Source organism: Citrus clementina, unplaced genomic scaffold (genome assembly GCF_000493195.1).
Source record: "Citrus clementina cultivar Clemenules unplaced genomic scaffold, Citrus_clementina_v1.0 scaffold_2, whole genome shotgun sequence".
Classification (NCBI taxonomy): domain Eukaryota; kingdom Viridiplantae; phylum Streptophyta; class Magnoliopsida; order Sapindales; family Rutaceae; genus Citrus; species Citrus x clementina.
Window position 1 is genome coordinate 11,416,151 of NW_006262688.1, and position 13,572 is coordinate 11,429,722.

A 13,572-nucleotide genomic window follows, 5' to 3' on the forward strand; every position below is an offset into this window, starting at 1 on the left:
GACTTTTCCTAATTCAGCTTGAAATTGGTAATCAAAGAAGTATGAATATTCTTTTATTTCCTTTTTGATATAAAGTTTACAAAACCAATCTTTGTCGGTAGAGCTTACAACTATGAGAGCAATGAGTCATCTTCTCACCAGTAATCTCCACAAGAACATTTCCCGTTTCTGAAATGATGAAATCTACTGGAATCTCGAACAATAATTTCTCTGTTTTTAATTTCCGAAATGTACTTAATGGCAACATGGCAATCACTGCAGACGCGCAAGTTCTTCATCACCCTTATTGGTACACCCGCGGGTGTGTTCATCAGAGCAAGCGCAATTGCAAGCTTTTCGCTATGGTGTTTCAAATTATATTCCTTTTCCTCATTGTCCATGTCATGCATATCAGCGCCCGTATCAGGGACATAGCCCCGTAGCTTCATCTCTGATGCTAGTTCTTCCAAATACAAATCAATCTCCATCGAACTTGGATGAGATTTGTCACCCATGGTAAACTGATGAACTTGATTCTTTATTTCTAACCAGCTTACACCTGGTTCCTTCTTCACATTCCTCTCCCTCATGGCTTCCCTCAACTCAGAAACACCCTGCCACCTCTTAGCAGAAGCATGAATGTTAGAAAGCAACACATAAGGAGCCGCATCCTGAGGATTAAGCTTAAGAACTTCTTCAGCGATTCTTCCAGCCATATCAGTACTCTTATGGATTTTACATGCAGATAACAAAGTTTTCCATATAATAGTATCGGCTTTGACAGGCATGTTTCTTATCAGAGCCTCTGCTTCATCTAAACAACCACAACGGCCAAGTAGGTCAACCACACATGTATAATGTTCTAATCTAGGCTTCAGACCATACTTCTTTACCATCAAATCAAAGAATTCCATCCCTTTTTCCTTCAGACCACAATGACTGCAAGCATACAGCAAGCTCACAAAAGTAACATCATTTGCCTCGAATTCTTTCTGCTCCATCTGCTCAAACAAATTAATAGCTTCTTCTCCTTTTCCATGAAATCCATAAGCAGCAATCATCGAGCTCCACAAAACAACATCCGAATATTCACATTCCAGAAAGGCTTTCATTGAATCATCCAAACAACCGCACCTTGAATACATGCTTATTAACGAACTAATCACCCCAACATCCAAACTAGCCCCAGCTTTTACCACTTCAGCATGAATCTGCTGACCTTGACCTAATGTTGCCAATTCTGAACATGAACTAATCACGCTCACAAAGGTAATCTTGTCAGGCCTAAATCCTACCATTCTCATCAAATTATATTGATCCAAAACATCCTCAGCAAGCCCATTTTGAGCTTTTCCGGCAATGAGTGTGTTCCAACCAATCACATTGCGGGATAGGGCATTCAATCTAATCACCCTTCTCTCCTTCTACCCAAGCTTCCACTTTTCATATACATATGAGCCCAATGAACTCCCAACAACCAAAATCCAGCTCAAACCCACCCTTTCGTTCACGTAACAATGAATTTGCCTCCCAGCATCTAACCCTCTCAAACCAGCACACCCCCTCAAAACACTACCTAAAGTAAACTCATCAGGCAAAAAACCAACTTGATGCATTTCACTTAGTAAACTTAAACCCTCCTCATTAAACTCAAACTGAACCAATCCCGCGACCATCGCATTCCAGGTTGCAATATTTCTCTTAGTCATCCCATCAAACACTTTCCGTGCACGCTCCAAATCACCGCTCTGCACATACGCATTGATCATAATGTTACAAGACATGATATTTCTCCTCGGCATGAGACCAAACAGAGTAACAGCTGTTTGTAATTGCCCAATTTTTGAGTACATGTTGAGCAAGTGATTGCAAATGAAACTGTTTGAGGAACACCCAGATGTGACGATCAAAGAGTGAAGCTGTTTTGAACATGAAAGTGATTTTTTGAGCGTGCACCATTGGATTAGATGAGAGAAGAGAGTTGGGTCTGACCATATTTCAGATTTGAATCTGTTGAAGGCTTCCTTTATGTGTCCTTTTGAGCATAAGTTGATAAATTCTTCTGTTGAGTCAATGAAATTTGCGACTACTTCCGTGGCAGTCTTGGAGAAAAAACGAAGGCAAGACATGACTGATACTGTTTTTAAGTTGAGCTGATTTCGTATGATTCCGAAACTTATAACGATAATTAGTCTGCACCTGTGGATAACGCTGAGATTTTATGCTTCAAAAATCAGGAGCAAAACTTTAGAAATTTACTCAATCATGACTTTTTGAGTTAGTGTACAATCCTACTTACATTTGATCAAGAATACAGAGTATTATACATTCAAGTGTATGCGTTCAAAGAGTGGCTGAAATTTCAAGTATGGATAATATTAATGCCACTCAAACAGATACAGATAATGGTGCTGGAACAGCTGGAGGGACCCTATTTTCAGCTGGGATTTCGACAAACTCTGAGAGGATTGCCCGGAATTCATCCCCTGACATTGTTTCCTTCTCAAGAAGAACTTCCACGATCTTGTCAATGGCTTCACGGTTGTTCCTTATTTGGCTCAACGCAATCTCATAGGCACGGTCTGATAGTCTCTTGACTGCAGCATCAATGTCTTCAGCAAGCTTCTCAGACATTGAGTTCCTTGCCATCATTCTCATGATGACATCACCACTCTGTGATCCGTCCATGAGCGACCATGGGCCAATTTCAGACATTCCAAATGTGGTTACCATCTGCAAAAAGAAAAAAAAAATAATGTGCCTAAATTTTATTGAAAATTGTTGGAGGAATAATTGAAGGAGAAGGCAAAAATAGGATTATTAAATTACCTGTTTGGCCAAACCAGTGATCTGCTGCAAATCACCAGCTGCTCCTGTTGTCACTTCAGGCTCTCCAAAAATCACTTCCTCAGCAGCTCTACCACCGAGTCCACCAACAATTCTTGCAAAGAGCTGCTGCTTCGATATCAAGGTGGGGTCATCTGAAGGGATGAACCAGGTAAGACCTCTTGCCTGACCACGTGGAACAAGGGTGACTTTTTGAACGGGATCGTGTCCTGGAGTCAAAGTTCTGGAACCAAAAGAAAGTAAAACAATTCCATAAGTTCTTAAAACAACTAGATAGTAGCAAAACAGACATCTAACAAAGCCTAAAAGATGAACCTCAGGAAAAGAAGAACAGACGGAAGAAAAAAAATCGATTATAGATGAAAACAGAGGAATGGAGAAGGGTACGAGGAGATTGATGGATTGCTCGTAAAGTCCTGCTTACATTCCTGTAGCAAACTTTACTGTGCTTACAAAGAGTGCTTGTCAAAACAAGAATGCTGCATTAGCAAATCTACCCAGATTCTTATAAGACGACTCTAAAAGTAGTACATAGTCTAGCTTCAACTTACTGCATTGTATGTATGATGCAAGCGCAAACTTTTAAACATGAACATGTACTCCCATTGGTATCATGACAATGCTTTTCAGCCTAACTGGCAGTTTTTTGTATGTTTGACCAGGAATTCAGGCTAGATGCTACCTTCATCAAAGCAAAGGTTCTGTAACCAACCATCCAAAACTTCTTATCAAAGTAAAGGATTTGCTAGTCTACCATCCAAAACTTCCACCAAGCAGTAACCAAAATCATATTTTAATTGGAAAACTTTATCTCATATTTATACAAGTTTCATACTATTAACTATAGTCAGGTTTAGTAGAAAATATAATTTTTAGACTCTTCCTTAGAGATTCAAAAAATTCATTGACCACCAATTTAACTAACCACTATCACATAAATAACACAATCAAGGCACCTTAGTTGTGCCAAATGGTAAGTTCATTGAGATGATTTCCATCAATTATATACCATTATATCTAACATAATAGCATAAAACTTCCGCAGGCTAAAACTATGGATCGGCTTAAACTGAAGATTAATCAAAGGCCTTATTATAATTCATCTGATAAATTTCATAAAAGACAAATAAATAAAAATAATCCTACTTACCCGCATATTGCGTGGCCAACTTCATGGTATGCAACAAGACTTTTACTCTTCCCATCTGTCATGACAGTTCCTTCCATTCCAGCCACAATCCTATCAATCGAATCATCAATCTCTTTAGATGAAATAGCAGCTTTCCCACGTCGTCCAGCCAATATAGCAGCCTCATTTAAGAGGTTTGCAAGGTCAGCACCACTGAACCCAGGTGTTCTCATGGCTATCACATCAAGAGACACATCTGCATCAAACTTCTTGTTGCTACCGTGAACCTTTAATATCTCTGTTCTTCCTCGAATGTCAGGAACATCAACAGTAACCTACAATGGATCTTTATATTGAGAATGTGTTTTAAGAAACCAGAGCATTAAGGATAAGCTGACATGTTTTACCTGTCTATCAAAACGTCCAGGCCTCAATAAGGCAGAATCAAGAATGTCCGCCCTGTTAGTTGCAGCAATCACAATGATACCAGTATTACCCTCAAAACCATCCATTTCTGTCAAAAGCTGGTTAAGGGTCTGCTCTCTTTCATCATTCCCTCCTCCAATTCCAGTTCCTCTTTGTCTTCCAACGGCATCAATTTCATCCACAAATACAATGCAAGGAGCATTCTCTTTGGCCTTCTTGAAAAGATCTCGGACTCTAGATGCACCAACACCAACAAACATCTCAACAAACTCAGAACCTGATATGGAGAAAAATGGAACACCGGCTTCACCAGCAATTGCCTTGGCAAGAAGAGTCTTCCCAGTTCCTGGAGGACCAACGAGAAGAACACCCTTTGGAATACGAGCTCCAATAGCAGTAAATCTCTCAGGCTTCTTAAGGAACTCCACCACTTCCATGAAATCTTGTTTTGCCTCATCAACTCCGGCAACATCATCAAATGTCACACCAGTATTTGGTTCCATCTGGAATTTAGCTTTGGACTGACCAAAGGCAAGGGGGAAACCAGGCCCACCAGGACCGCCCATTCCACCAGATGAACGCCTTGAGAGAAGGAACAGCCCTCCAATTAAGATAAGTGGGAAAGCCAGATTCCCAATCAAGTTAAACAACAATGATCCTGAGTCCTCTTGAGCATTATGGGCAGCAAAATCAATGTTCTTCTCCCTGAATTTCTGGAGAAGCTCCTGACTTAGACCTGGAAGTTGAACGCGAACTCGTTGCACCCGGTTACCCAACTCAGGGGAAATAGCCTCCACAATAGCTATGGTACCATTCTCAAACAAATCAACCTTCTTCACCCTGTCCTTATCAAGATACTCCAAGAACCTAGAGTAAGACATCCTCGAGGAAGAAACCCCCTGTTCATCGGCATAGGCTTTCCCACTCCCCAACAAAGCAGTACCAACTCCAACATTTCCAAGCAGCTTCTTAAGAAACCCTCTTCTTCCTTCATGCTGCTTCTCGCTCAAAGATGCCTTTACAACGGCTACTTTTGGCTTCTTTTCCAATGATCGAAAACTCGAGTTAAACAGAAGATGCCTACCATGGAAGTCCTTGCTCAAATTTGTTTTAGTTTTTTGTGTTATCAAAATATTCCCTACAAGGCAAGCTGATGAAGCTGCCATCTGCAGAAACAAAGCAAGCCCATTAGCAGGAACTAAAATACGGAAAATCCAAAAAAAAATAAAATTTAAGACAAACATCACATTCAGAAATCAAAACACATCCCCCAAGAAATCAACAATAGAATAAAACTACAGCTGATTCATTTAATTCAACTTCTTCTGCTAAAACAAGGAATGGAAAGGAATGACAGCGATTATAAGAAGCATGAGAGACTTGAAACTTCACATGAAGCAGTTTTTAAATTACCCATCTGGGTCACGTTCACGATTGTAGCAGAACCACTTACTAATGCATAAAATTTATAATCATATGTCAAATCAATGAAATTCTTACTTGTGATGAATCAAGAGAATCAAATAAATAATAGTGTCAATCAAAAGAACTAATTTGATGACTAAAACAAAAGGGTAAATATAGCAGAAGCGGGTACCTTGAAAGAAAGAATTGTTTGGAACAGAATTTGAAGGCCAGTGAAGGAACTTGTGTGAAGTTTTTAGAGGGAGTGGATGTGGTTTTGTAACCAAATACGTGGCGCTCTTCTAATGAATCATATGAATTTACATGTTCTGATTTTTCTTTGTTTCGCTTGTTTTGTTTTTGCTTCTAAGATCTTTTTTGCGTGACGTGAGTGAATTTTGACACGGGATTGTATGGCATACGTGCCGCACGTGCGATGATCTTTGAACTATTGATTGTGACCCAACCCAAGTTTCAGGTAAAAGAATAGAGAGGCTGTCAATATAGCACGCTCATGGCCTTGTTGCCGGTGCCAATTTTTCTCTGGGAACTGTCGTACTTGAATTGGATTCAATCCATTCCATCCAATAAGGGCTACCAGAAAATTGGCATGCTTATTTTTTGTTTCTGGTAAGGTCTGATTACAGAAATACCCTGACAAGTACCTCGATATTTTGAGAATAAGCAGGCACAAAATACTGGTAGTCAAATAATGGAAGGAAACCTGATTCGTGCCCAAAACCAAAAGAATTGTAAAATCTAATTTTGTTAGATTACTTAAAAATGTTTCTAATCAATTTAGAATATATTTGCCCGTGTCAATCTCTTTTTAGTTTCTCTAAGAGAGGTAAATAGATTTACAAAACCATAAATGCCTAGGTGGACATTTATTGGCCAAAATGAGAGCTACTTGCCAGCATGCATCCTAATAGTATTAGGAAAAATATCCTAAATCAACTGGGTATTAAACCTATGTAAAGTATATAAAACTTAGATAATCCTCAACTCTTACACTAATTTTTGAATTGAGGTAGGCTTTTATAAACTGCATTATATATATCTCGTGCTTATATTTAAAAAAGAAAAAAAGAAAAATTCATATCTACCCTTAGCGATGAATAAAAATAAATAACAGGAATGCAAAACAGTGAAAAAGGGGCAAACAAAGATGAAGACAAAGTGATTGCTCAAGACAGACCATTCAACTTGGCCTCTTCCAAGGTTGGTTATGTGTTTATGACATATCGGCTTATTTATGTATTTGTAACACTCTCAAGTCACTACTACCAGAAAATCCGAATTCTTTGAAAGTTGATGGCAATTGTTCCTCTGTAAAGCATGATACAAGTAGCAATATACAGCACAGTCATTAGATGGTTACCCGGATATGAACTTCCCTGTCAGTAGTGAATTCAGCTAATCAAAAAGCAAAAAAGCCTCAGAGTACGCAGCCATGCAGGGGCAAGGCTTTGATGGTTTAAGAGCTGTTAAGTGACAAGGAGCAGTTTGATCGGACCTGACCTTGGGATCCGGACAAGACACCAAGGTTTGACATCTTCAACATAACCCTGGCAAAGTCTGTTCTGTAGGCTGTTCCACAGTCTGATGCATATGCCCAGACCAGCTTTGCAGTCTTCTCCTCAGCCATCAATTGCTGATCAGCATGGAGAAGTCCTCTCCCTCTCAGCAAATTCTGATAGTAATGTGCGTCAAAACCTGCCCCAGATGAGATGGAAGTTGATAATCTCTGATAGTAATTCATTCCTAGAGTTGACTCACGCATTCCACTAGATCTCATTGGAGCAGGCGCAGAAGCAGGAGCAGGAGAGCCATGAAGACTAGTTTGGTTGCCATCCCCACAAAGAACCCTCATTTCAACTAAAAAATCATCAGACATGGTAGGATCTGGCTGACCTGTCCCCAAAAAGTCATAGAGGCGGTTTCTAATGAATTGACAACTGATTTTTCCAATGTTATGAGCCCCTTCAGATAACAAAAAATATCAAATTCAAATTATGATTCTAATTCGAATGTTTTAGCATTAATTTACTTTATGATACACAAGAGATGGAGGAAGAAGCATAGAAAGAGTACCTATTAGACTGACTGTTTCTCTTGGACTGAAACCTCTGAGCGAGAACAGGTGAAGAATCTTGTTAAGATCATCATCAGGTCCTGGTATCTCAGCAGTAGCTTCCTGAAAGTACGATTTAATGCTGTCTCTTCTGCCCGTAAATACTGGATAGTATGGGCCACCAGCCTGTTCTTTCATTGCACAAACATTGGAGTGCTTAAATAACAATGAAAAATAAGCATATGCTAACCCAATAGCATAAATAGGTATCAAGAGAAATATGAAACTTAAAAAGGACAACATAACCAAGAAAAACTGAGGGAAACCTTACTAACAGGTAAAAAGAAAGAAAATGTATATAGTCTTTTTTCAAAATTTTCAAAACAAAAGAATTAACCGACTATTCAATCATTTGGCAGAGATGAATTTGATTCTAAGGTCAGAAACCATGCCGATGGAATCATATGAGCTGTAATCAGCTGAAGAAAAAGGGTGAGACAGATTGAGAGAGAGAAGAATAAATTACAAGAATTTTAAGAAAGAAACCTGCAAATAACAGAATCATAGGACATCAAGTGATTTGCAAGTAATTAAAAGGATAGTACCCAGTGAAGTTGAAGAAAAATAACACAATAGATATCTCCAAAGAGTTTTCATATATTATGTAATAATGATATTTTTCAGTTTTGAAGCCTACTTCTGTTAAAAGTTCAGCAATAAGTAAGAGTCACACTGGAAAAGTTATGCTGATCCTATAGCACTTGATAGCCATATCAACCTATGAGTCCTGATATTGCCCCATCAGATCCACATCAAGTCTAGCATATGCTTAAATTTTCTACGGTATTTAGTCCAACAGAATCCATTAATATCGTTCAACATAAAGAAGAATCGGTACTTCAAAATAGTTTAAAGGTTTTCCCCTTTTGGATTCGACAAGTGTAAGTTGAACCAAATGTTTTTTCATTTCAATTATAGTAAACAGCAAATTTAAAAGCAGCAGCTGCAGCATAACAATCACAGCAGCTAGCGCCTAGTTGAACCAGATACCAATAATTGAATTCTTAAAAATTTTCTAAATTGTCTAATAAGACCATACCAAAGTTGAGATACCTTAATAATATTTAAGTTACTGATTTCAGTTTTCAGAGTTGTCCCAAACCCTTAGCAAAGACATAAAAGAGACATATAAAGTATGTCGTGAGAGCATTCATCTTCTTGAATTACTAATTATCCTTCCACAAAGAAATGGAAAGGTCACTGCCAGAACTTTCCAAGTATACAGAAAAATTCTACCCAAAAGCAAGCTATAAAATCTCTTTCACTGTTCGGGGTTCATAACCACGGAGTATTCAAACAACATGTTTTTAGGCATCTTCAGGTTGTATTCCCCCCCACCCCCTTCCCCCCCCCCCCCCCAATTAGAGGAGGAAAAAAGCGGAAGGGGGGTGGGGGGGAGAGATGGGGAACAGACACAAAGTAATAGCTGAGAATTAAAGCTTACCAAAAGGATGCCATCTCTGGTGGCAAGAGCTAGTGCGTCGGCACACGAAACCATCCCTGGACAAGCCTCTTCAAGCTCTTCCTTGATCAGATTAATTTTGTCAAAGCCCTTGAGAGTTTGGCTGGGAATCGCCTGCCTCTCTATTGGATGGCTCTCATTGCCGTTGCTATCATCTAAGAACACCGAAGCATCACAGCCCTGGTTCAAAGAAACACCAGAACGACACAAACAATTAACAGCAAAATCATGAGCTAACAAAAGTTCAGGACTAAAAAAATCAAAATGGAAGGCAAAATTTACCAATGAATACGTCTGTTCAGGCCTAACATCATGAAATTGAGAAAAGATGAAACCCAACCAAATAAAAACTATAAAGAATATTATGGTAATCAACCATTTCAGCAATAAGAAAAGAACAAACCCACCTGAAATTAGGAAAATATTTCGAATCGAAAACTTAATGCTCATTTATAGAAATTGAAAAAGGAAAAAGAAGCACATTACAGCAGACCAAAGGGAACAGAACCCTTTCAAGAACCCAGAACAAAAGCCAACAAGAATTAAAAAAAAAAAAAAAAAGGGAGAAAAGCAAAAATATGATCAATAGAACAGAACCCATTGGAAATAAATTGACATCAATCCAAGAATCGAAAAAGATAAGAATACACCATGATGGAGCAGTCATGGAAACGAAAAAACCCAGAAAAGATCAAGTGGGATGAAATTAATACTCATAAAGAACTACTAAAGGCAAAAGATTAGAAAAGGAAGATCATTAGAAAGGATCAAAGAGAAGAAAATCCTTACAAGAATACGGAAAAAGAAGCGGCAAAGCAACTTAGTGCAAAAGAACAGAAGCCATTGGAGAGAAAGCTACAGAAACCCAAGAATTGTGACCAAAAGATTAAAATGATATACCATGATGAAGCAGTCGTGGAAGAATAGGCGCAACAAATTTGCGGGAACTTGTTTATCCTGCGAGTAAAGTTGGGCCATTTTTGACCTCACTATCTTTTCAGCATCAGGACATTTGTCTCTATAGTAATCATACTCAAGACGAAGTTCATGACCTTGACTTATATTGAAATGGGATCTTTGAAGGAAAATGGATAAACTTGGATGAGTTAACTCATCATCTGTTATTGTTTGTGTATCGAATCTCTTTGGGTTTCTCAATGACAGAATCAAAGAGATTACAAGAACAACATAAACCCACCTACCCATCATTTCTTCTTTCAATCGATGATTATTTTTTTTTTCTTTTATTTTCTTTCTGTGTTTGGGATTCAGGAGAGCGTGAGAATGGGTTATGATCGAGGGTTTTATAGGGTGGGAGCCAAGACAAGAATGAGCGGGAAAATTAGCAGCTGTCGTTAGTTCTCCAAACCGAAAAGTTGGTTCCGGTTAATAACATCTGTACCCCTATAGTTTGACATTTTATTATTTGTGACATATTTATAAGTATTTATATTAAATAATAAATAGGTCCTTACCTCTCGTTAAATGGCTGAAATAAAAAGTACCTTTCGTCTTTTCAAGGAAATAAATCCTTGTTTCACTATAATCACAGCCTTAGGTGAAAAGTTTTCTAATGTTAACAAACTAATTTATCAATGTTTTCATGTTTGGTATATTTGGCTAGATTTTGTCCTAAATATGTTAGAAAGATTGTCAATATAGCATGTTTAAGAACACTTGTGCAACTAAGAATGCAGATGCCATGTCCACATAAACATTCACACTTGGTGTTGCTGCTCAGATTTCGAGTGGGAAAATATCACCAGGCACCAAGTATCAACCATCCAAGAGGACCCCAAGACCAGGCAAATCTGGCAACGTATATGCAGATGGAAATTACTACCAGAAAGGCATACTAAGATTCCCATCAACTCCAAATTTATAACCAATGCAAGCAGCAACAAAAGCCTGGCATATTAACATTAGAGCACCACCTCCAAGGAAAAGAGATGATCTTCTTCCCCAATGTTGCAACAACATTAACAATATCGATTATTGCAGCAGACACAAGGGAAGCCTTGTTACCGAAACCAAATGCATGGAACAAAATTGGAGTGTAAAGGTGCTTCACTAGCTGCAACAAGATCATGATCATTAAATTCTTCATCAACATCATCATTAACACCGTGAACTTTCTAAGTTTCTCACTGCCTTCATCGTGCTGGCCAAGTTCAATCATTGAATTTAGTGTGTCCGGGAGGAAAATTGAACCGATGGTAATGACAAGGGCAAGGATCATGGTTCAAGGCTCATCCATATTTAGTGGGAGCCATCTCAGAGAGGTAGAGTGGCAGACTGATTAGTGAAACCGACTATTTTTTTTTATCCTATATTGGCTAGTAAAAGGAAGTTAATTGTGTTTATATATAAGATAAGTTACTATACCCAATAAGCTAATATTGTTGCTTCCCGTAGGCAGATAGGAAAAAGCCTTATAAAAAACGAAGGCATTGAATTCACACCACCAGCATTAATTCATAAACAATAATCAAACAAAAAGGAAAATAAATTAGTACTTATGTATAATTATGATAAAAGTGGCAAGATAAGGATGAGTTTTGGGGACAAAATTCAATAGAGAAAGTGGCAAGATAAGGATGAGCTGTTGAGATAAGTTTGTTAGGGAAATAGTTTAGACTTTATTTTGTGTAAGATGTGTAATAAGGTTGGCTCTACAACAACTTTTTATTATTTATATATATTTGCTAGAAGTAAAGGGAATCCCTCTCTCTCTCTCTTTGTGCTCGGTGAATCTTTTTTTTTCTTTATTGGGTTTGCCTGGCTTTTTTTATCTCATAAAAGGGAATGGCTCGACTATCCTCCCTAGCCGAGCCAAAAAATGTATAAAATAGATTAGATATAACTGAGTTGAAAAGAAAGGAAAAATGAATACTTTTTTTTTAAAGTATAACCTGCTTCCCTTAATATACAGGGTGCAATCAAACCAATTTCTATTTTATTTTAAGCATACGCCTCTATTTTAGAGGAATTCCCCCTAGAAGTGGGAAGCTAGTTTAACTTTCTTGTGTTTATGTTCCAATTCTTATTATTAGTATCAAAGTGGTTCATCCTACCTTGAGTGAAGGCGATTATGGCTGATGAGACTAGAGGACAAAAGGCTAAGCGCATAGATGGAGCTATTCGACAGTTAAAGAAAAATTTAGATAGACACACCGCTGATTTGTAAGAGTTGAGATAACAACTATTGACATCAAGGAACTGAAGCAGATGATGAGTACTGTGATTGCCAAGTATGAAAAGCTTGCCTTGTTCATAATAGGGGACAACATAAGTGAATCTTCTGCTAATTCCACAAAACGTTCCATAAAACGAACTGAAGGACACCGAGAATACATTTCAACAAAATATGCTAAATTGGATTTTCCACGGTTCGACAATGATGATCCAAGTGGGTGGATTTACAAATGTAAAAGATTCTATCATTTTTATGCCATAGAGGAAGATGATGGAATATATGTGGCTTCTATTTACATAGAGGGAAGAGCTTTGGATTGGTTCCAAGAGTATGAAACTTCCAAGCCCAAGATTACTTGGAAGGGATTTATTAAAGATCTTATATTGCGTTTTAGTCCCGGAAGATATGATGATCCAATCAGCCAACTCACAAAGCTAAGACAGTCGGGCACAGTACAACAATATCAAGAGCAATTTGAGGCCTTGGTGGTCAAAACACATGTCTTATCTGAAGAGTTTTATTTGAGTTGCTTTACAAGTGGATTATGTGAGGAGTTGCGGAATGAGGTATTGCTATTTGAGACTACAACTTTAGTTCAAGCCATGAGTTTGACGTGTATGTAAGAAGGACTATGAATGCAATAGTTAGTCGTGTGAAGCTTTCTAACTCAAATGCTACCATAAAAATGACTAACTTGTCAGACTAATTCCTTAAGCCGAAGACCAACCTTAAAGAAAAGAGACCAGTTGTACAGTGGATTTCACAAGCAGAAATGGATGAGTGAAGGGCAAAAGAATTGTGGTACACGTGTGATGAAAAGTATTTTCCTGGCCATCGTTGTAAAAAGTTACAGTTGTTTATCATTAAGGGAAAGGATTCTTTTAAAGAAAAAGACAAATTTGAAGTAGTACAAAAAGAATTAGAATCAGAACCATCCATAGAAGAACCAAGTGAACCCATAATATCCTTACATGCCTTGGCTGGTTCAAATTCTT

The 13,572-nt window shown here is 38.1% G+C and overlaps 3 protein-coding genes across 4 annotated transcripts; all 3 read right to left on the reverse strand.

Annotated features, from left to right (window-relative positions):
• Positions 1-102: 102 nt before the first annotated feature.
• Positions 103-2,179, reverse strand: LOC18051569 (pentatricopeptide repeat-containing protein At2g41080). The gene is given in 1 exon segment (XM_024190386.1): positions 103-2,179. A coding segment is annotated over 1 exon segment (1,974 nt). The 5' UTR covers positions 2,109-2,179; the 3' UTR covers positions 103-134.
• A 36-nt stretch (positions 2,180-2,215) lies between these two features.
• Positions 2,216-6,193, reverse strand: LOC18051570 (ATP-dependent zinc metalloprotease FTSH 2, chloroplastic). 2 transcript variants are annotated; one of them, XM_006446771.2, is made up of 5 exons: positions 5,979-6,193; positions 4,363-5,547; positions 3,977-4,290; positions 2,809-3,049; positions 2,216-2,712 (listed from the first exon to the last, which is right to left on the reverse strand). In XM_006446771.2, the coding sequence occupies exons 2-5, from the start codon at positions 5,545-5,547 to the stop codon at positions 2,368-2,370; spliced, it is 2,085 nt and encodes a 694-aa protein (XP_006446834.1). In that variant the 5' UTR covers positions 5,979-6,193; the 3' UTR covers positions 2,216-2,367. The 2 variants fall into 2 exon arrangements, with proteins under 2 accessions (XP_006446834.1, XP_006446833.1); XM_006446770.2 differs by lacking the exon at positions 5,979-6,193 and adding an exon at positions 5,882-5,969.
• Positions 6,194-6,946: 753 nt separating this feature from the next.
• Positions 6,947-10,587, reverse strand: LOC18051571 (putative Peroxidase 48). Its single transcript, XM_024190748.1, has 4 exons — positions 10,282-10,587; positions 9,364-9,561; positions 7,880-8,045; positions 6,947-7,768 (listed from the first exon to the last, which is right to left on the reverse strand). The coding sequence occupies exons 1-4, from the start codon at positions 10,585-10,587 to the stop codon at positions 7,263-7,265; spliced, it is 1,176 nt and encodes a 391-aa protein (XP_024046516.1). The 3' UTR covers positions 6,947-7,262.
• Positions 10,588-13,572: the final 2,985 nt, after the last annotated feature.